The sequence below is a fragment of the Glycine soja genome, chromosome 4 (genome assembly GCF_004193775.1).
Source record: "Glycine soja cultivar W05 chromosome 4, ASM419377v2, whole genome shotgun sequence".
Lineage (NCBI taxonomy): Eukaryota > Viridiplantae > Streptophyta > Magnoliopsida > Fabales > Fabaceae > Glycine > Glycine soja.
This window is the reverse complement of record NC_041005.1, coordinates 48,237,139-48,259,245: the sequence shown is the minus strand read 5'-3', so window position 1 is coordinate 48,259,245 and position 22,107 is coordinate 48,237,139. Positions and strand designations below refer to the sequence as shown.

General features: G+C 31.1%; 2 protein-coding genes across 3 annotated transcripts; both read left to right on the top strand.

The window, feature by feature from the left end:
* Positions 1-4,689: 4,689 nt before the first annotated feature.
* LOC114410109 (periodic tryptophan protein 2 homolog) lies at positions 4,690-13,378 on the top strand. 2 transcript variants are annotated; one of them, XM_028373892.1, is made up of 8 exons: positions 4,690-4,796; positions 8,847-10,631; positions 10,740-10,830; positions 10,952-11,109; positions 11,222-11,273; positions 11,385-11,464; positions 11,555-11,648; positions 12,365-13,378. In XM_028373892.1, the coding sequence occupies exons 2-8, from the start codon at positions 9,645-9,647 to the stop codon at positions 12,907-12,909; spliced, it is 2,007 nt and encodes a 668-aa protein (XP_028229693.1). In that variant the 5' UTR covers positions 4,690-4,796; positions 8,847-9,644; the 3' UTR covers positions 12,910-13,378. The 2 variants fall into 2 exon arrangements, with proteins under 2 accessions (XP_028229693.1, XP_028229694.1); XM_028373893.1 differs by lacking the exon at positions 4,690-4,796 and adding an exon at positions 8,436-8,621.
* Positions 13,379-14,391: 1,013 nt separating this feature from the next.
* LOC114410108 lies at positions 14,392-18,854 on the top strand. Its single transcript, XM_028373891.1, has 6 exons — positions 14,392-14,518; positions 15,548-15,633; positions 17,182-17,625; positions 17,784-17,996; positions 18,096-18,220; positions 18,308-18,854. Exons 1-6 carry the CDS (start codon positions 14,453-14,455, stop codon positions 18,379-18,381), a joined length of 1,008 nt encoding a protein of 335 aa, XP_028229692.1. The 5' UTR covers positions 14,392-14,452; the 3' UTR covers positions 18,382-18,854.
* The last annotated feature ends 3,253 nt before the right edge of the window (positions 18,855-22,107 follow it).

Below are 22,107 nucleotides of genomic sequence, written 5' to 3'. Positions count from 1 at the left end.
ATCCATGAAAACTAACATGAAAACATAAACTTTTAGCTCTGCTGTCCTTGCCCGCTGCATTGGCGTTTATTTGTTTTCACCTCCTGACTTTTTGTTGTTACTTACTCCACAAATTCCTTCTCTTTCCCCTTACATGCATATGGACAATTATTAAATTATTCTCCTCAAATGTATTAATTAAGAACAGAAAAGGAAGCACCATTGTTACTGGGACTATTAAATAATAAAACATTCTATATTTCAACAAATGCAGCATGAGGATTTAGGGGACAAAAAGACATTTAATGTAAGCACTAAGTACACTTTATTAATCAATCCTTTATATAGAGCTGAATTGTAGTCCTAGACTTTATATAGCGATAAGTGGTTTGGACGTAGTTTGTAATTTTATCAAACAATCCAAAGTCTCGTGAGTGGAGCTCTGCCTATATAGCACTGTCTGAGACTGTGTTTATTTGAAGTTAAATCATGGGTGGATTCATCGATCTCTAGGGGACTACATCTCCCTCTCCACTTTTCAAGCTGTGATTCGGTTATCAAATAGAGAGGACTCTTTGTTTTTATCTACAGGATTGATCTTTTTCTTCATTAATTATCACGTTTTAACCTAGAATTTATCATTACTATTAATTTAAACACACATCTTAAGTATATTTAAAAAATTTAGATTAACTTTATTTAACTTTAAAACAAATGAACTTTAAAACTCTCACAGATTGGATGAAGGACTTAACTAGTGTGTATATATACATATCCAACTCTACCAAACCTTTGATCACATATGTAGTTGATCAAATGCATGCTTCTTAGGAATATGGTTACATCAGTAGTTGTTTATTATATTAATTAGTTACATATAGGATTTATTATCTTTTTATTCTCTAAATTTTTTGAAAACTTTTTTAAGTTTCTAATCTAAATTTTGGTCGAACAAATTTTTAAACTCTTTTTTTTTTATCATTGGTCCTTATTATTAAGTAATAAGGTTAAAATGTAACAATAACATTCATGAGAAAATCAAATACAACTTCTTTTATAAACATCTGTTTAGAACAATTAGTAACAATTTAGCATTTACTATCATTTAGTAAATTAATTGTTGGGTATTGTTCATGAATCATCAAGTGCATAACCTCTCGATTGTGCAATGCTAAGATCAGTTTTTATCTTTGCATTTAGTTCTCCCTGCTTGACATTTAATTCAATTCTAAATACTTTCTAGATTTTTCTCTACGCAGCCTAACTGCGGACAGAGTAGAGAGAACAAATATCTAATAAATTTTGTTAAATGTTGAATTGAATTTTAAAGCAAAGTTATATATGGTTGATGTCCAGATCATAATATCCTGAAGTAAATATTTGAAGCCAACAATATCACATTTATTCATTGAAAGAAAAACCATTTCATAATCACCTTCAAAGATTTTCATGTCACTCCAGAGAATTTTTCATTATGATCATTTTTTTAAAATGAAAAATTTAGATGAATTAGATTCAAGATTTGTCAAAATCAAAATAAGCCTTACAATTAAACAAAAATGTTTATAGATGTATTTATAGATGGATTATCTACCAATAAAATTCTCATTAAAAAAATATTAAAAGATGATTGATGGATCATTACCAACTAAGATTGCTAACATTCATTGCCTATATAACACCCTTGCCTAATTCTTTATGCTTCAAGTTAAAGTAGTTTGAGGAAAGGAGAGACTATTTGCTCATATATTGCTTAGTCGAGAAGCCTTAATTAGAGAACCCAAAAGTCTCTTATTAGCCAACATCTTGTCACATGCCTAGGATTTAATTATTCCTCCTTAACTCCAGCTATTTGACACTTATGAAAATAAAGCTCTATCAATTTGACCATAGATGAACACATTTCTTTCATGCCAGTGCCACCCAAACTAGACCAAAACTGTACCATTTCAAAAGATCCTTAAGAAGTCCACATAGCTCTAACCTTTACTCTATTTTTGGTAGGGGTGAAAAAGAACAGAAAATAAGTAAAATAATATAGAATCTACATTTTTATACTTTATTTTAATTTTTTTTTATCACATTCATTTTCATTTTATTTTACTTTACCAAACATTACCTTAGTCACTCATCCATAATATGAAGAAATCAATAACGTTTTATTTTGCAGCGTATTACTGACTCTTTAATTAGGGGCAGATCCACATCAGGTATTTAAGGAAAATTTGTTGTCTGGATATAACAATTACAGTCTACTACATCTGGCTGTCTAAGAACAAGCTGATTTTTGAAGATTATCAATTTTTTGTAATAGAGGTTATTAGTAAGATTAAGTTTCTTATGTATAGACAAGCGCGTATTTGTTTTAATATCTTGATATAGGTCTTCTTGTATTAGGAAGGTTTTTAATTTTTTCTAACTGCGAGATATGTCCCATTTATTATTGTATCATTTTGAGTTTAATATAATTTACATTTTTTCCAAAAAAAAAAAAAAGAAATCAAGAGCGTTTTGTGACTCCACGACACGTCTATAATAAGAGTAATCATGCATTCACTCATCTTTCTTTGGACTAACTATTAGGCTTGGTATAGGAATTACAGAATGTTATTGAAGCCATGTTGTAACAAATCAAATCTTTATCTTCCATATTTCAAAGCAGTGAAATAATTCTTTCTAAAGAAAATTTGTACGAAATTTCCTAAGTTGAAAAATAAATAAAGTCAAACATAAATTAATAAATTAAGAACCCAATTATTTTCTACAAGATTAGAACCATTTAATAAATGACATGCACTAAGCAATGTGTTAGCAAGACTGTAACATAAACTTTAACAAATATGAATATGAAGTTTGAGATTATATTTGATGCTTTCTTTTTTACTTTAATATAAAGTTTCAATATTTGCATGGAAACGAAACAACGAGTCAAAGACATCAAGTTGCAAGAAAAAAATGTCCCCTTTAAATTTTAACTCATAGTAGTAGGATAGGATGGTCCGTGGACTGTGGATTATGAAAATGGGGTTAGTATTATAACTTTTTGGTTTTAATTTTAAATGAAAAGAAATCGAGAGAAGATTGGGAAGAGATTTGTCCCTAACAACTAGGGATGCTACAGTGCTACAACCTATCAGGCTTCCACACTTCCACGCTTTCCTAATAATGCTAGTACTATGGGATTATGAATTATTATATCCAAATGTTTTTCCAATCTCTGGTGTAGTGTTTGGATAAAATATATTAAAATTTTAAGAAATTTAAAATTAATGATTATATGTTTTAAAATATTAATTATATCATTAATCTACCGAAATACAGAATGTCTTTCCTGCATGTTATAAAAATTGTCTTATACTTAAATTAGTCTTGACTATAATTTTGGCTGAAAAAATAGGTTTAGATCTATGCACTTGAGATTAAAAGCATATTAGAGCCTCAGAAACAATACAAAAAAACATAGACATGGGAAAATAAACCAAAAGTAATATATGAAAAACAGTGAGAGAAAGGGAAAATATTGCTGGCGTGTCTTCAAGTTCAAAATTCCAATCCCTTGTATGGTGTTCATAAGTTTGTCCCGTTGATAAAAGTTAATAAATTACCTTTAATAATAAGATTAATTGTAATTAAATCTATATAAACGAGAAGACTAATAAAGTTATTTGATCGCAAATGTAGTAATCTATAACTCTTTTTTTTTTTCAGTAGGAAAGGTGACAAAAACAAACACCACCTGAAGGAAAGATACCCTTGACGCATATGCGAGTATGAAAAAACTGAGCTGAAGAAGACACGTATCCCAAGTAGTTAATTGGGACATCTATGAATGACGAGCCTAAACGAGACACTAGTTGCATTCTTTATAACCTTTAAAATAACAAAGAAATATTAAAAATAAGAATAAGTAATACTCAAATACTTATTCTAAAAAGAAACATAATATTATAACAATATGAAAAAAATATTTGTCTAAAAAAAGAATGCCATTATATTTAATAATAATAAAGACTGAAAAAAGAACATACAATATTTTTTCAAAAAATAAAGAAATTAAATAAAACACTTAAAGTACTTAAAAGAAAAAACTCACTATCATGTCCATGATGATTTGAGTGCTTGAATTCCTTAAATAAGATCTTATATTCAAGTATTATGGATGAAAAAAATAATTATGAAAAAATATTTCACCAAAGAAAATCAACTAAGTTTTTATATGAAGATTAATTATTAATTAAATTTATAGATCCTTCACATCACATCAATATTATGATAAAAAAATCTTAAATTTTAGAAGAAAAGAATATATAGTGAGATTATAGAAGATTTTTTTTAAAAAAAATTCTTTAAACGTAAGTATTTTTTTTACAAATAGTTGCAAGTGTTATTTAAAATTATTTTATTATATTTTACAAAAAAACATATAACTTTATATTATTTTAAAAATTTATTTTAAAAAAACCTTTATATATATATATATATATATATATATATATATTTTAAAAAAAATTAACATTCAAGTAAATTATTTTGATATATAACATCTTAAATCCACTTGAAGAAAAATGCAATTCTCTTTCAAAACCCCTCCATCCCAACACCATATCAATGTAATTTATGGGAGAATGAGAAAACCAAACTGACCTAGTTCCTTCTTGCAAACTCGAATTATATATACCGACAGAGTACATAACTCCTATGTATAAAAAGACATCAATTATGACACTGCTTTTGCCCTGTGTGTCTTTGATTGCAATCTGAGTCCTACTACAAAGGGTTTCAACTTTCAAGACCCAAAGAGTGCTGGGTCCCTAGAGGTTAGTGCTCACTACACTGTTCATCTCATACTACTCCAATCTCTTGTGTTCTTAATTAATTATAGTATGCCTTTTAATTTCTTCTGTTTCTGTGCTCCATGAGTATGAAATATGAATGAAGCTTCCTCTGGCTTTTGAAAAACTTTATTAATTTGTGTCAATTTCACATACCCTGTTGCTCCTCCTGTGCCTATTTTCGCTATGTCTCCCTCCATTTGCTTGACTTTATTGTTTTGTGGGATAAAAGCAAATATAGAAAGGAAATCTCTGGAAGTGCAACTCACTATTTTCTGGAGTGGTATCACCTATCTTGTTTTCTTGCTCATCTTTTTTCCCTCTGATCTTTCTAGCTTTGTGATATTTGCAAACCATTATTGTAAAGCAAAACAAGAAAGTGAATGCGACACAAGAGAGTAGGGAAATCAAATACCATGATTGGCATTGCAAAACGCCTAATAATTTAAAATTTGTTACTGCTTCATGGTAAGCAATGCTTGTCTGCGATTGAAATTGGCGACCAACTAAGTAGAATTAATTGTTCATTTTTTTTTTGAAAAAATCCACGTGAAAAATCACTAATGCTATATATACAAACTGCCAAGATCACAAGGGTCATTTTAATGATACCGAAAGGTGTCCTCGTAGCATCAAATCTGCTATAGTACACTGATTTTTATGTTTTTTAATCTGCAAATGCGACATAGATTTAGGTCTTAAAGCTCAAATAGGCCTTCGTTCTCGTCTTGTCATTCAAGAATAAAAAGGCATCGAGCATGCATGTGAGGGAATTCTCACTTCTCTTGTCTTTGCACTCAACAGTTAAATCGAACTTTAATTTGCAGCTAGTGGCGGCTATGTTAGATTTCATTCATTCTGGGTTTAGCCATTTTTCTTGTAGTTGTAGGCTTCACCTTCATTTTCTTGTAGTTGATAAAAAAAAAAAATAGCAACACAAAACACACACATCAATAGTATTAAATAGTAGATATGATTGCTTGATGATTATCTTCAATTAGTGATACACATTCTTATTTAATTATTTATTTTCAATTACATATTACACATATAAAATACAACTGACCAACAAAAAAGCATACTTAAAAAGGACCTGATTGAGCATGTGAATGATTCGCTAATGAATACTAAATCCATGTTTTATTGACACAGAAGAGATATGTGTCAGAGTTCCTACAATATATTTTCACAATATTTTTTTTATATTAATTAATTTTAATTATTGCGGGCACATGGTAACGCACGTAGAACACAACACACAAGTTGGCACGAAGCAACACGAGTGCAAGATTCTGAAACATCCATTATATTACAGCTAGTGCTTGTGCGGTTTGGGATAACATTAAACAGATAATGAAGCAAAAATTTCAGAATTGAAAGGGGCTTCTCACCCTACACTCCAGTGGCAGTGGCTCCACACTTATTAGTGTCATACACCTACCATGGTCCATGATATTTCTCAAACAAATTCATCGTTTTAATTATCCTCATCTCTACATTGTCCAATATTTTTCACTTCTCTTGGTATTTTAAATATGTAACATTTTAAAAACATTTCACTTTAATTTTCCAAAGTAATCCCCTTAAACTAACGAAATTATTTTATTAATGTATGGTTGAAATAAAATACTTTATACTAGTGTACAAGCACTTTTTTTATATATATATAAATTAAACTCTACCTGGAAGAAGGTGAATGGAAAAAATCTAGAATCAAGGGGTGAGTGAAAGCGTGTGTGACATTGGAGGGAGGTTTTGGAAGGTTCGAAGGGTGCTAAGTGGTGAAAATGATGTATACTATGATCCATCTTATCATATGCATTTTAATTTTTACCGATTTTTTTTTTTCCTGAGACACATGTCATGCACCATCTTCCATTCTGTTTTGCCGGACACCACAGCGTCCTCGTTTCTTAAAGAGGGATTCGAAACTCTTTTGCATAAACAAACTAAATTGTGACAGTGGAATTGTTTGGCCACATTCTCCTTAGGTAGTCCTTCCAATGGCTATTATATTATCTAAATACCACACCGTGAGAACTAGCTCTTCCATTGCTTCTTAAATGAATGATGGGTCCTTCAACTTAGTCACGTGAGTTTCTTGTTGCTAAAAAAATCCACCCAAAATTGGAAAAGTTAGCCCAGTTTCAAAGAAGTTTCTTTTTCTCTTATTTTTTTATATTTTTTAAAAAAAGTCATGAACCCCTTTTTGAGAAAGGGGTGAAAAATCCGGATTGGCTTCCAGTTCCAGAGATCTGATTGCTCGGGGCGATAGAAAGTGATAACAGAGAAAGGTCCTTTCCATGTCATTAGCATGGAAGTCAAGGAATATAAATAATACCAATATGTTACAAATAAATAGTCTATGCGTTTGAAAAACTTATATTATTATCTAATTATAAACTATTGCATAATAAACTTGCTATGTTTTAGTAATTATCTTTAATATAACAATTAGTTAATTACTTGTAAAACTTAAACAATAAAATTATTATATTATCTTATATTCTTTTATTTACTTCTTATCACATCATTTTTCATGTTTATCATTCTTTTTTTTCTCTTCTTTTCTTCGATTTTGACACCCTCTATTCTAGAGACAAAATGATGGATGTACATTTAACATTTTCCCATAATCAATAAATAGGATCCTCTATTTTGTTTAATATTTGAATTTAAAATATAAATAATATTTAAAAAATTCAGATCTCTGTAGTTAAAATTTTAACAGTAAAGAATCATGTTCCATAGTAATAAATTCTTCTTGACACCGAATAACGCAGAACAGAAGGTCAGACAGGACCAGCTTGTTAGCAGGTAGTGAACCAACCTAGCTAAGAATAGTAGCAATGTTTTGTGCAAACCTATATCTTACAAAAAAGGAAATATAAAAAAAGAGAGGTAGGGTATGAAGAGAGTGTTCATACAAAAGTTTTGTTAATTAGTATTTTAAACACTTTAATTAAGAAAATTAAAAATATATATTGATTGTAAAAATTATGAAAAACATAAAAATTATAAATATCATAATTTTACACCTTCTAATAAAAATAATATTTTTTAAATTCTTTAATCAATATGTGATAGCTTTTACTGCGTTAAACTAGTTTTGTGGCATAGAATACTACCAACAACCTAGCATTAATGGTGCAAAGAAGGAAAAACATTACACAAAGGCCAAGAAATTAAAATCTGAACTGTATCGCAGAGGAGGAAGAGAGTAGCTGATATAATGTTGTTATGTTATGCTGTAATAAGGAACCCCTATGGTGGCTCCAAGTGGGCATCTATATCATTCTTAGGCCCTCACACTTTCGACTCATCACTTTCTCTGTGAAGGGTAAAAGGGCACTTCCATAGCCCCAGTACTACTACTTTTGCCTACTACTACAACACTACATACACACACCATTTTTCTATTTTCACTTGTTATCTCTAGGAGTGCTCTTATAGCCATTAATGCGTCAAACACACATTGCTAGCAGCCATCAATCATGGAATTATCTAGCTGTACAGTCACTAACCCCACTTTAAAATTAGTGGCACGCCTTAGTTATTTCTTTGTTATTGTTATTTTCTTCACCAACAACAAACTCAGAGCAAGATTTCTATTATTATTATTATTATTATAAGAATGAAAAGAAAAAAAAAAAACCATTTGCCATGATGAAAAGACCATGAAGTTGGATCCTGTTGTGGTTGAATTGAATTTGTCTGAAATCTGAACTTGGATCTGTGGTTTCTGGTTCAGCGTTGTCACACCAACACAACACTTATGCTTGATGTAGGCATATTCTTTTCATGTAGCAGGTCCTTTCCCTCGAAAGCGAAATGCTTTTTAAAAATTCTGTACTTTTTGTCTCTTCACTTTTAATGTAGTAGTAATGCTGTAACAATACCACAACTTTATTATTATTGTTATTGTTATGTTATTATTATAATGCGGTCAATGTTAAACCTGTGTCACTATTTGATGATTACTAATTTATAAGCTAACGCTGAAATTTATCTCTTTGGTTATTTATGATGACACAGAGAGAGAGAATAGGTGGGGATTACTACATTACAGTACATTACATAACAGCAAAGCATGAAGATGTTGTAGAGTGGTTGTTGTTGTAGTTGCAGCAGAGTGCAGAGAACAGTAACATCTTGTTTATCGCGCCACGCCGCTCGTGTTTGTCGCTCGTGCGTGCAGTTTTCACTCTTAGATCTCGAGGTGAAAGAAAGAAATTTACTTGTTTGGTTTGTTTTCTGGGTGACACCACTTTCCTTCTTCCGCCAGTTTCTCTTGTGTCTTGAACCTTGGTTTGGTTTGGTTCACTGCACTTGTTTTATGAACCTTGACTTGGTGTTGTGGCCAACATTGCTGGAGGGTCGGTGCTCGTGTTGAATTTCGGGGTGGTAGCTTGGGATTCAAGACGGGTATAGTGTTTCAACTCCAAAAGCTTTTGGCTTCTTTTTGTGTATCTTCTCGGTTTTTGGTTATTCTATAGGGGTGTTATTGGGGTTTGGGGAATAATTTATTGTTCTTTTTTTTTGTTTTGCTTTTTAAAGTATTGGGATCCTGGTTTCGAGAGAGTTTCCAACATGCCAACAAGAGTTGTCATTGGCTGTTTCAGTTGAGTTGGTGAGAGGTTCCTCGTACTTGGTCCCTGTTTGTGGTTGTGGCATTTTATATTCTGTTGAGTTTTGCTCCATCAGCGAGTGAAACTCGGTCCCTTGATTTTTGGGGGTGGTGTGTGGTATTTAAAAGCAGGGAATTTTATAGTAAGGGGAAGGGACACATTTTTTTTTCTTCTTATGTGGGACTTTTGTGTTTGAGTGCTCGCTATGCTGATCTCTGATGAAGGAGATAGTGATTTGTTCTTTGACTCAGTGGATTGTTTCTCACCAACCCGAGAGTCTCTTTTGACAAAACAAGAGTTTGGCTATGAGATTTGGGTGAATGAGCCTGTGAGTGTGATGGAAAGAAGGGAAAAGTTTTTGCAGGGGTTGGGATTGGGTGATGGATCATCTTCCAAGGTTTGTTCTCAAGAGAATAATATGATGAGTTCTGATGATTCATCAGTGAGATTGGGACTAGAGAGGATCAGGGATAGTGGGGCAGCTTCAAATGCTTGTAGTTGTATTTTGCCTGATGATCAAGTTTCTGAGTTGGTTCTCTCGGGCAGCGAAGCCACTTCTGAGGCACAAGCCTTGTTTGATGAACATAAGGGATGCCCCAAAGATGAATCATGTTTTGAAGGGAAGGTTTATGAGGTTTCTTGTACAGATCAAGAGGTTAGACATAGAAAAGTCGAGGTTCCAGAAAAGTGTCTTGGTTTTGATATGGGTGAAAAGGAGAAGAAAAACTGGTGGAAGCACTTTATAAGCAGCAAGAAAGGAGGTGGAGGTAAATTCAGATCAAAATTGAATTCAACGACAAATAAAACTCGAAGAATAAATGTAAGGCAGAATAAGAAGAGGTGGATGGAGTTCAGTGCACTGTATATTGGACAAGAGATTAGAGCTCACGAAGGCCTAATTTGGACTATGAAATTTAGTCCCAATGGCCAATATCTAGCTAGTGGAGGAGAAGATGGTGTCATACGCATATGGCGTGTAAAAACACTGAATACATCTAGTATTTGCTTGAATGCAGAAGACAGTGCAGCTAGCAAAGTGAAACATGACTTCTCTAGTTCTCAGAAGAAACACTCAAGCCAATCATCCTTCATCGTTCTTCCAAATAAGATTTTCAAAATCGAGGAATCACCGTTGCATGAATTTTATGGTCATGCAAGTGATGTCTTGGATTTGGCTTGGTCCAGTTCAGATGTGAGTTTAACTTTCAGAAGCTTGTTATTTTTGCACCCACTTATACTATAATTTATGTTTGTTCTGTTTGCAAATTCTGTTAAATCTGATCTCGAGTTCCTCTTGCAGACTCTCCTTTCATCTTCTTCGGATAAAACTGTTCGCTTGTGGAAAATTGGTTGTAGTCAATGTCTAAGTGTTTTCTATCACAAAGACTATGGTAAGTATTATTTACAACATATGCCTTGTTCATTTTCTTACTTTGCTAGAATGTGAAATATTGCAATATCTTTATCAAACAAGCATAATAATAATTCTGTCTTGTTTTCACATGGAAACAGTGACTTGTATTCAATTCAATCCCGTTGATGAAAATTACTTCATCAGTGGTTCCATAGATGGCAAAGTTCGAATATGGGGGATACATGAAGAACGAGTTGTTGACTGGGCAGACATAAGAGATGTGATAAGTGCTATAAGTTACCGACCAGATGCAAAAGTATGTTGTGAATTCTTGACTGAATCTGTGATTTTATATTTCTTGTTACTAATCACATTTCTGGATTCTTTTCTTCATAAGATATTGAACCTATGACTATTTACTCGTGCAGGGGTTTGTAGTCGGTTCCCTCACAGGCACTTGCCGTTTTTATGTTGCCTCAGGTATTAACTTGTGGATTACTAGTTAATAAAGTCATGAACTCCCTTTAGTAGGGGGGAAAAACGGAAGATATCATGAATTAAAGTCTCTAAATTGGATTTCTAATGGTTCAGGCAAATATTTCCAGCTTGAGACGAAGATTCGTGTCAATGGAAAGAAGAGAACATCTGGCAACAAGATTACAGGCATTCAGGTTTTATTCTTGAAACTTTGTCATTGCTGAAATTCTACAAGTACTTTTTCATTTACTTTGTTAACATTTCAACACCCTTATTAATTGCAGTTTTCTCAGAAAAACCATCAGAGAGTTATGATTACATCTGACGATTCCAAAGTTAGAATATTGGAAGGCATTGAACTTGTTCAGACATATAAAGGTAGGGCACTAAGCAATGAATAATCAACCACATGATTGTTGAATTAGTTAGTATCTTTAAACAGTTGCATTATTTGTGAGTATGATCTGCTGATCTGGTGCCTTTATACTGTTGCACACTGCTAGTTTTAGACTTGAGCAATTGTTATAGAAATTGGAAAACAAATCACTTTAATTTGAATGCCTACCCTGTCTATCTAATCAAAAGTAATGCGCATGTCAAACAGTATGGAAAATCTTTATTTTCCTTTTACAGTTGGGTTACAAATCCAAATTCGTAAGTTGAAGTTAAACTACAGCAGTATGGCATTGTACCTGTCATTCTATTAGGTACTATAATTTACTAATCTGTAGTTAGGGGCCTGGTGAGTTTGATTACTTTCGGCTGTTTCCCTGTGCACATTACTCAATTTCTCCAATTAAGAAAAATGTATTTGATCCCTAAACATGCTTTCCATGTTTTAAACTACCAATTTGGTATGCATTCTTTACCTAGTATCTTGAGAGGTGTGTTTTAGGTTTTATTTGTGGATTGATTGTGTTCCTTATGTGATCTTTGACTTAACCTATACTAATTCGTGGCTTGTACATGATTGCAAAACCCACTAGAACATTAATGAATTTAAGATATAACTTGTTTCAACTATCTACATTACATTCCTGATACTTAGTTTACATGGAACATTCTAAGTTGGTTGATCATGCTACTATTTGCAGGCCTTTCAAGATCCGGAAGCCAGATGTCTGGTTCATTTACCTCTGGTGGAGAACATATAATTTCAGTTGGAGGGGACTCTCGGGTGTATATTTGGAACTTCAATGACTCGGGAAATGCCTCTTCCAAACAGACAAAATCCAATTATTCCTGTGAGCACTTTGGCTCTGAGGGGGTTACTATTGCAATACCTTGGTCTGGCATGAGTGCAGAAGAACGAAGTGGCTCTTCCAATGATTTTACCCACTATTCTTCACAACACCAACTAGAGGCCTCTCATGGTGTTAGGGAGTCGGAACGATTTTCTTTCGGAAGTTGGTTCTCGATTGATGGTTCATGCCGCGGTTCAGTCACATGGCCCGAGGAGAAGCTTCCAAGTTGGGATCTACCTCTTGTAGAAGTTGAATTTGATCACCAGAAGCTATGTACCAAAGATCCTTCCCATGAAAAACATGTATCAGAAACATGGGGACTATCCATTGTGGCAGCTGGTTGTGATGGAACCATCAAGACATTCCACAACTTTGGACTTCCCATTAGGCTTTAGGACACTGTCATGGTTTTATGGGAGCAGAATAACCTGGTACTTAGCATTCAAGGCTCTTTGGTTTTGTCGTTATATGAGTGACTTTGCCAGAAACATAGGGGCTTTGTCTGGTACAAAATGGACATTCATAAAACAATTTCAAGGCCTTGGATTCCTAGAATAACATGCAGAAGATTGAAGCATGGAGTTAGATGCATAATCTGAGCCATATCCTGCTCACCTAGAAGTATGCATCATTACTAAATTCATGATAGATGTCAAACATTCTTGACACATGATGTTCCGCGAGTTTGTACATTTACACTTTTAGTATGTCACCGATTTAAGAGTGGTCTGTTTGTAGAGTCGGGCCACCAGAATCCTAAGCCTTTTTTTTTATTGTAACATTTATTTTTGTGAATATTAGTTAACTTATACGATAGGTATAGATTAAAAAAAAGGAAGATAACCCATTTGATTTTTGTTCCAATATGAGCTTTTGTTAGTTTATGGAGTTGCCTTTACTAACGATGTCATGTTAGCTCTGCATCTAATCCTTATGGAACATTTTTTATATATTAAATAAAGATAATATGATAATTAAAAAGTTCAAGGCTAAATGTGTGATGTAAGTATTTTAATGAGTGGTTGATTTTAGTGGTATATAATTGAATACTTGTTTTTTTTTTAATCTATGTCTTGATTTGAGTTTTCTGTGAAAAAGTTTACTTCAAGTTAATTTTACCTATAATTTTTATGAGAAATAATTATCATTTATTCATAATTCATCGATATAATAAATTTATACATCTTTATGATATTTAATTTAAAATTCATATCAAAAGTGATTTGGAATTAAATGATATTTATACTATTAATCATTAAACTCAATTTTATTTCATAATCATTTTTAATAAAGGATATTTGTGACGTAATGTAGAAGCAACTAGTATTTTTTTTCCACATTATTTCCTACACAAACTTGTAAATACTTTGACAAATTTTAAACTATTTATACAAATAAAACATTCATTTGGCTTCCTTTGAATTTTAAGGTGATGGCATTAAGTGGGAAGAAATTGAAGGCAGATTAAGTGAATACTACAAATCAAAAGATAGTAAATAATGCTATGTTAAGAAAAATTAATAGAGTTAAAATTAAATTTATTTAAACTCATTTATTTTTATTCTCTTTTTTGCTTGTAAGGGTAAGTTTGTTTAAATTTTTAAAAATAAATTTTAAAATAAACGTTTTTTGAAAAGTAGATAAAATTTACTTCTTATAGTAAACACACAAAAAAAACTATTTTTTAAGACAAACAAACTATAAAAAAAAAGTTACTTGTTTTTTTAAAATAAACATAAACACTTATTTCAATAAATAAATTTAAACAAATTCACCTGGAAAAATATGGTGAAATTTAATTACCTCTTTCTTTTTTATTTATCTATTTAAATGATAATATATTTTTTTCTCTATTTCATTCACGAGACAACGTTAAGCTTATTTTAAAAGAACGGAGACGGTTTAACTTCAGCGTACAAGGTTTTGCGATTTGTAACGATGATTCCTCAAGATTTTGGTGTACATCATTCACCAACACTGCTTACTACCATTGAAGTTGAAAAGGTACACCCCATGTTTCGTTCTTCTTCTTCCTTTTTTTTTTTCTTTTCGAAATTCTCCTTACCTCTAACCCTTGAATTTCAGGATGTACTGTGAACTTCTTTTAGACAACTTTGTAACTTTTATACAGAATATTTTACTCATGAAAAACAATTTCTGAAAGACTAAAACTAGTTCAGTCAATTTTAACAGTGGAGTTACTGTGAATTTTGACCAAATAGTCGTAGTCAAACTTGAATGATTCGATATTTTTTTGTCTAAGAGACAAAAGTTTGCTCATGCACCATCTTCTCTCCCTTCAAAACCCTCCTAAAATTCTCAGTACACAAGTATCTTTTGTTTTTTTCTGACCAATAGCATTAGCATGGTCAGCAAAAAATAAATAGCCATACTTTTATGACAACTTTTTAGGGGCATCCCCAATTCCCCATGTATGTTGCCCAAAAAGCAGCATGCAAATGTGTCAGCTACAATAATTTTGTATAAAGTTGTAATTTTTTAACAAAGTTACATACGGATTTTGAAGAATGTTGTCAACCCTTTGAAGGTAAAATAAGCTACAAATATTCTATAAATAGTTTTGATTTCTGAATGTTTGTAGCTTGTTTTCAAAATCCTTTTAAATTTTGTGAGCTATAAGTTGCAATTTCTTAGAAATTTGCTGTAACTTGTAATTGACACACATTTCAGTTGCTTTAGGTGAACAAGAGAATGTCAATGCCCCTATTTGTTAACGTGTTCCAATAGGAGATATGCTAAGGAATATCTGATTTTACATTTTGCTGATTGTTGTGTTGACCCCATTTTCTTAATATGTTTAGTGGATATGTAAGCAATAATGAATACTAGATCTTGTGATTGTTTTGTTGACTTTGTGTGCAGTTCACTGTAAATATTCACTCAAATTAGAATTTATCTATGACTATTGATAGACAATGTTTTTCCTTTATCTTAAGAACATTTCAACTTATAGCTTGTTTCATGGCCTAATATTAGAATGTGTGTCTATAATTGTTTCAATGAACTTGACAGACAAATATATGTCTAATATGTGGTGATAAAGGAGATTTGAAGAGCCTCATATACTGCGACCAGTGTAAAGCTTGTGCTGAGCATAGGTATGTGTACTGTGAGTTGTCATCCTCACTTTTAAATCATTAATAATACTTTGATTTAGGGTTAAAATAATTAATTGGGATTCTATTTCTGTTATTTGATTTTGAAATGTTCATAATTTGTTCGGCCAAAAGTATGCTGTTGTCTACATTTTATAAAAAAAAGTAGATATCTATGTATTAATAAAATTTAAAATTGATCCAGTGTTGGTGTTAGAATCTATACTATTGCTAAACAAGAAGGTGTTACATTATTGTGGCATCAAAAAATGTAAAACTAAAAGTATTATCAGATAATACCATATGTTTTTTTAGTGTATTATTTTTCACATTATGTGATATAGCAGAACAGAATTTGAATTTGACATATTTGTCTCTCCAGTGTTTATATATTGGGAAAAAAAAAGTAGGAAGTCATGGTTACTCTTTAATTTTCAACATTTACACTAATTTCTTTATTGTCCAACAAGATTTCAAGAATAAGGTAAAAATATTGAGACTTGCATTATAATATGGGATAGAATGTGTTAATTTGGCATTGAATAAGAGAAAACTTGAAAACTAGAACTAATGAACTGACTGACTGTACGCATACATTATATTTTCTAACATTTTCTCAAGCTGGAGCATATATATTAATTATTTTTATCTTGTAAGTTGTAAAATATATAGCTGATTTGAGGAGTTAGCAAAAATATCTGCCAGAAAATTGCAGCAGGAATTTCTCAGGAGTTATGTTTTTAGTTTTACCCCTTATAAATCTACCAACAATATCAATTTGCTTGGTCTTTTATTGAATGACTACATTTAGAAGCTATATGTATAGAATTGTAGATTATAGATTATAAATTATCACTTTATGATCTTCATTGACTATGACACATATTTTCAATTCTATAAGTATCTATCTTCAGTGTATGAATTCAAATATTGCGGTTCCCATTGAGTTTAAAACATGGGAGCTACAACATGTGAAATCTTATGGTCAATGCAGTCACTGAAAAAGGTGAACATATGTTGATCACAAGTCACAACCAATGCAGCTTTGTGTGATTATCAAGCCTATCTACATATGACCTTCAATCACTTATTTTGTGAAGATGACTATGCACTTTGAGATTTATTATTATTTCATAACAGAAAAGATTTAGTCTAGAAAAATGTTGCTGCATTTGTAAATTCAAATGACTAACTAGCTAATATTTCACTAAATCCCTTTCAGGTTCTTGAGGCAACTATATATGATAAACTAGGTGCATACAATATATGTGCTTAATATTGTATATGTGTACAGTTAAGTAGTAAAATGATCAAGGAGCTTAATATTCTTCTAATTAGGATTCTGATTTACATTGCATAAGTTTATATATTGATGTGTAGTTTGAATAGACCCACAATTCCCACATACTCGCGTTTCGAGTAGAGAAACGAAGGTGCTCCCAAATTGGCTGGCCCTTGCTGTGATAAAAATGGAACCTAAGATGTTGTGTACTTCTTTTTCTGGCTTGATATATGTAAAATGTGCTCTTCAGATAGTTTATATGTTTGCAGTTATTGTCTAGATAAGTTCCATACAGAAGATGATGGGACACTTATCTGGAGATGTGAGGACTGTGCTCCAAATTATCCCAAAAAATGTGAATCCAAAGAATTGAGAAAAAGCAAGCGCATAAGTCATGCTGCTGAAGCCAAATATAAAAGGATGAAAATGAAAAAGGAGAGTGTTGCAGTTAGAAAACTGAAATCTGTTAGATCATCTGAAGGTTTTCATGCTGAATGCCTTAGGAGAAATGACATTGAAAAGAGACAGCCGATCCTTGAAGATAAAAACATCCTTTATAAGGAGCCTGAATCACCTAAAGGTCCTTTAAATACTTCATCTGACAAGCAAGCATTGGAGCATGAGAAATATGAAGCCTTGACGACTCCGCACCTTAAATATCCTGAATTTGACCAGCATAGTCGTGCTCACCCACTTAGTGATCCAGTTTGGACGTGAGATTTTTTCTCTATTTTTCTGTGTTGATGCTGCTTTTATCCTGTCCTTAATCGTTGATCTAAAGTTCTCAAGTAATATTATTGAATTGTGTTTTGAGGGCTATTTATGCACCTTATTTCTTTATAAACATTTCTTTTTTTTTTTTCATTTATAGGGGACAATTTATATTGAACAAAGCAACAGATTTTGGTCTAGTTGCTTATGCATCAAGCAAAGCTTGCTCAAAAGTGCTTTCAGCCGTAACAGTGCTTCCTACACTGCTTGATGTAGAGATATTATCGAGGTTTGCTATTTGGCCCAAGAGTTTCGACATGTTTCCTCCTAATAGTGACAATATTGGTCTCTATTTTTTCCCCCTGTATGAAAGGTATGCTTCAATTGATTATATTCTGCATTTCTGACTGATAAGTGGTAATGTAATGTTCTATATTGCCTTTTGTTTCTGATATTCTCTTTCCTGAATAAGGGATGAGTTGAGCTTTGATCGTGTGCTGAATGATATAATTGAACAAGAATTTGCTCTCAAGGCAGTCATTAACAATGTGGAGCTCCTCATTTTTTCTTCACATCTATTACCTCCAAATGATAGGAGTATGTTAGAAACTTTGTGCTTTTGTTATAAATATAGAAAATTTGTTATGTTAGGTATTTTATTCATTCACTTATTTACTTTTCCAGGAATTTGTGAAAAGTATTATTTGTGGGGTGCTTTCAAACCAAAGCCAATGAGTGGGAATATTCAGTCCAGTTAATCCTCTAAACAGAAATAGTAGGTTGCTTCTTAATCTGCCGTGTCAACTCTATGAAATCTCATATCAGCTCAGACTTGGCATATTTTCACGGTTCTCTATAGGGGCGTATGTTGGAAATCTTATCCTTTTGCTGTAAATTTAGAAAACATGTTATGATAGTTATTCGATTCAATCACATATCTAATTTCCAAGAATTTGTAAAAAACACTACTTGTGTGTTTTCAAGTAACTATTTCAGGTTAGCTGTATATCACATTAGCTGTAAAATGCCACCTTTGATAGCTCTAGTTACCTTTCTGTTCGATCAGTTTATAACCAACTTCTAGAATGGAAATGTGTAGTTATGGATTCGGCAATCCATAAGGATTTTTTGAAATGCCACTCAATGAAGTTCTAACTTTTTTTGTCATGTTCTGATGTATTGAATCCTACCAAGGGTAAATTTATTTTGAGAAAAATGTTCTCTTATTTTAGCAGGCTTTACTTTGAGATCTTTGTTACTCAGTTGTTGTGTTGTTTGGTTGGGTTACTAATTTGTTTCCCCCTGAAATATTAGAGAACCATTACATTCTAGGCGAGGTTTATTTATAGGGCAAAAAGCTCGAAAAGCTAGTCAAATGTTTTGGCATGTGGTCATTTGTATCTTTGGCTCATGCGAAATAAGGATGTTCAGGAATAAATGTATTTAGGAAAATAGTTCACATTCTTTCTTTTTGGTGCTTCATAGAATTCGAGAGAGTAAAGACAAGGAAAATAGAATTTCTATTATTGAATCTGAATAATGAAAAGTTGATTACAATGAGTTGTGTTTTTCTTTATATAGAGAAATCAGCTGAGGTAAGATGTGAACTAAGGCAGTTAACTAACCTTAGTTTAGTTACTGTAACTAACGGGAAAAATAGTATTGACAGATGTACTAACAGCTGTCCAAAACTAAACTCAAAGTAAAACTAGTATACTCTAAAATCTGGTTGGATGTATTACTTTGTTTTGATAGAAGTTGGTTCTACATGGTTTTCAGCCCCTCTTATACACCAACTAACATATTTATCTTATATTTTCCCCTTTAAAGTGTTTCCGATTAAATCATATCATGGCATATAAGTTGACCTTTTGAAATTAAGGTATATTTTAAGTATAAAAAAAATGTTAAATTTGAACTAAAGGCTATGTTTGATGAAGCCTTTGAAGAGTTTATAATTTGACCAGCTCATAAGTTACTTTAACTACAATAAACTGTTAGGTATACTAATTTACTTTAGTAGCTTATTTTCCATAAATTACCTCAATTAGTTTATGGAAAATAAATTAGCTTAGAAGCTATTAGCTTTTTGTGTTCTCAATTTTATTTAAAATTTTGTTTTATCCTTTTATTTAATTTAAAAATCTTCTTATTTTTTTTTACTATGTGAAAAACTTAAGATATCTAATTTGTCATTTTTATTTACACACGATAATTAACTCATCATTTATCATTGTCACATCATTCCCTAAGGATAAAAATTATTTGAATCGTATCAACTTTAAAATTAATTGTTGAATTTTTTTTATTTTTGTAATCATATAACCTAATTTAAATGAAATTTCAAATATATATGATTAGTTTTAAATAGAAGACTAGATTTGTATCATGTTTTATAGTTATGCAAGTGAGAGATGTATACATCCAAATAATTCTTGTATAAATAGAAAAATAAATATTTAAGAAAATTATAAAGAACAAAATTACTTTGTTACCCTTAGGCTGGTACAGTCCAGCTTTTTGAAACGCTAATTTGCAAAGATAAATACTAACTACGTCCTCAGAAAATTAGTTTTTCCTTAATTAATGTCCTAAAATACTTATTAGCAAGACCCATTTGCAAATCAGTCTTTGAAGTGTCTGAACGGTGCAAATAGGTTGCGGTTTGACTAAAGTATGATTCTGGTTTATTTTGACAAATATGAAAAACGTCCACCAGGTATAAAGTGAAGACTTATGCATACTCTCCAGCATCTTTACAACCCCTCCGTCATGTTGCTTGCTATATCTTTACAGTGTAAAACATATTTAGTTACTCTGAAATAAACTAAGAATAATTTATAAATATATTATGTTATTTTCATAAATTCTCACAAACACTTACATAAATGATTATAAACGTAAGAAAAACTCAAATAAACAATAAATAAACTCTTTCAAATGCATCTTTGACCTAATTTAGTTATTTTTCTCGTAATATTCACTTACTTGATTTACTTTGAGCTCTTTTTTTCTTACAAATCATAAAATTTAGTTCTCTATGTTCATTTATTATTTCATTTAACACGAAGTTTTAATATTTTTTACTTTATTATTATATTATATAATTTTTTTTAAAACAGCATACTTTTAATAACAATTAGTTCGGTTATAGTTCAACTATAGTTACAATAATAAACCATAAATCAATATCTTCATTAGTTTAATTTTAAAGCCATTAATGATTACTTACCAATATTTCTTTGACCTATTCTTAATTGTTGGGAAATAAAGGTCCCTGATTTGAAATTATTTGAAACCACTCCCTGGAAGGCACTTGAACTCAAGCCAGTTTGAGATATAAGTTACAACATTAAAATAAACAACATTTTTCACGTTTAAAATTCCATTTCCGGGTATAAGCTCCCATTTGTTCGGCTCAACACTGGGTTTGTCTTCTCTATATTTTATGAGTTTAATGTCTATCAACTCTATTGCTATAAAATTATAAAATTATGATTTGAATTACTTTAATTAAGATAATTATTTTAAAAGTTAACAAATTTATCATATTTATGAATTATGATTGAATGATTATGTAAATTTTTATATTATTATTATATAATCTTTTTTCTCATATTATATAGTTTAAAGTTCATATAAGAATCCTATTAAAAAAAATTTAAGTCTCACATTAATTATAAATAGTATTAAGATAAAATATATAAGGAAGGACATATTTTTATCCATATACCAAACTTAAAAGTGCTAAGCATGTGGGGTGTATGGAAAAAAACTTTAATATTCTGTGAGGTGAGAGTTATTTCTTAATTTATATGATATTATTTTTAGTTGAGGTGAGACTTATGATTTTTTTCCTCAATACTCACCTGCAATTCATTTTTAAATTGAACTCTAGAAATTATAAATCAATGAGCATAAATTATAATATTTTTCAGTCAATTTAGAGTGATTTTAAAAAACCTTAAGGACTTAATAAAAAAAATAATTAACAAGATGGAGGACCCAACTAAAACATATTGTTTAGGAACCTTTTTGAAAATTCTCAACTAATCTAGGGACTTAGTAATTTAACCTTTTAGATATCGTTCTTAGTTCAATTTTGGTGTTGGAATTGTATACATTTTTCCTAGTTGAATATGGATGATGTAATTTCGCTGTGGTCTGATTATTGATTATGGACTTTTGATGCTAAAATTGTATGTTTGAATTTTGTTTTAAGTTGTTTTTGTTTAAATATTGTTTTAAAATTGTGTTTGAATTTCGTTCTATCTTGTTATTACTTGAATATTATTTTTAATTTTTTTAAAAAAATTAAATTGTGAAAATTGAGAAGGGAAAGTGTTGGAGTGAATAACTAACACTTTCTCTTCTCAATTTAAGCCTCCATTTTGAAAGGTTTATAATTAAATAAAAGTTGATATCAAAACACTCCCTTTTGGGAAAAAACATTGTGAGCGAGAAAACTAACAAGGTTTTTCTCT

What these genes read in the sequence shown, in the direction of transcription:
- LOC114410108 (XM_028373891.1), top strand. Translation starts at nt 14,453, where the DNA reads ATGATTCCTCAAGATTTTGGTGTACATCATTCACCAACACTGCTTACT. An exon ending in CTACCATTGAAGTTGAAAAG is followed by an intron (nt 14,519 to 15,547) that starts GTACACCCCATG and finishes TGAACTTGACAG; the next exon opens with ACAAATATATGTCTAATATG. An exon ending in ATTACCTCCAAATGATAGGA is followed by an intron (nt 18,221 to 18,307) that starts GTATGTTAGAAA and finishes TTACTTTTCCAG; the next exon opens with GAATTTGTGAAAAGTATTAT.
- LOC114410109 (XM_028373892.1), top strand. Translation starts at nt 9,645, where the DNA reads ATGCTGATCTCTGATGAAGGAGATAGTGATTTGTTCTTTGACTCAGTG. An exon ending in GTTACCGACCAGATGCAAAA is followed by an intron (nt 11,110 to 11,221) that starts GTATGTTGTGAA and finishes TTACTCGTGCAG; the next exon opens with GGGTTTGTAGTCGGTTCCCT. An exon ending in CCGTTTTTATGTTGCCTCAG is followed by an intron (nt 11,274 to 11,384) that starts GTATTAACTTGT and finishes CTAATGGTTCAG; the next exon opens with GCAAATATTTCCAGCTTGAG.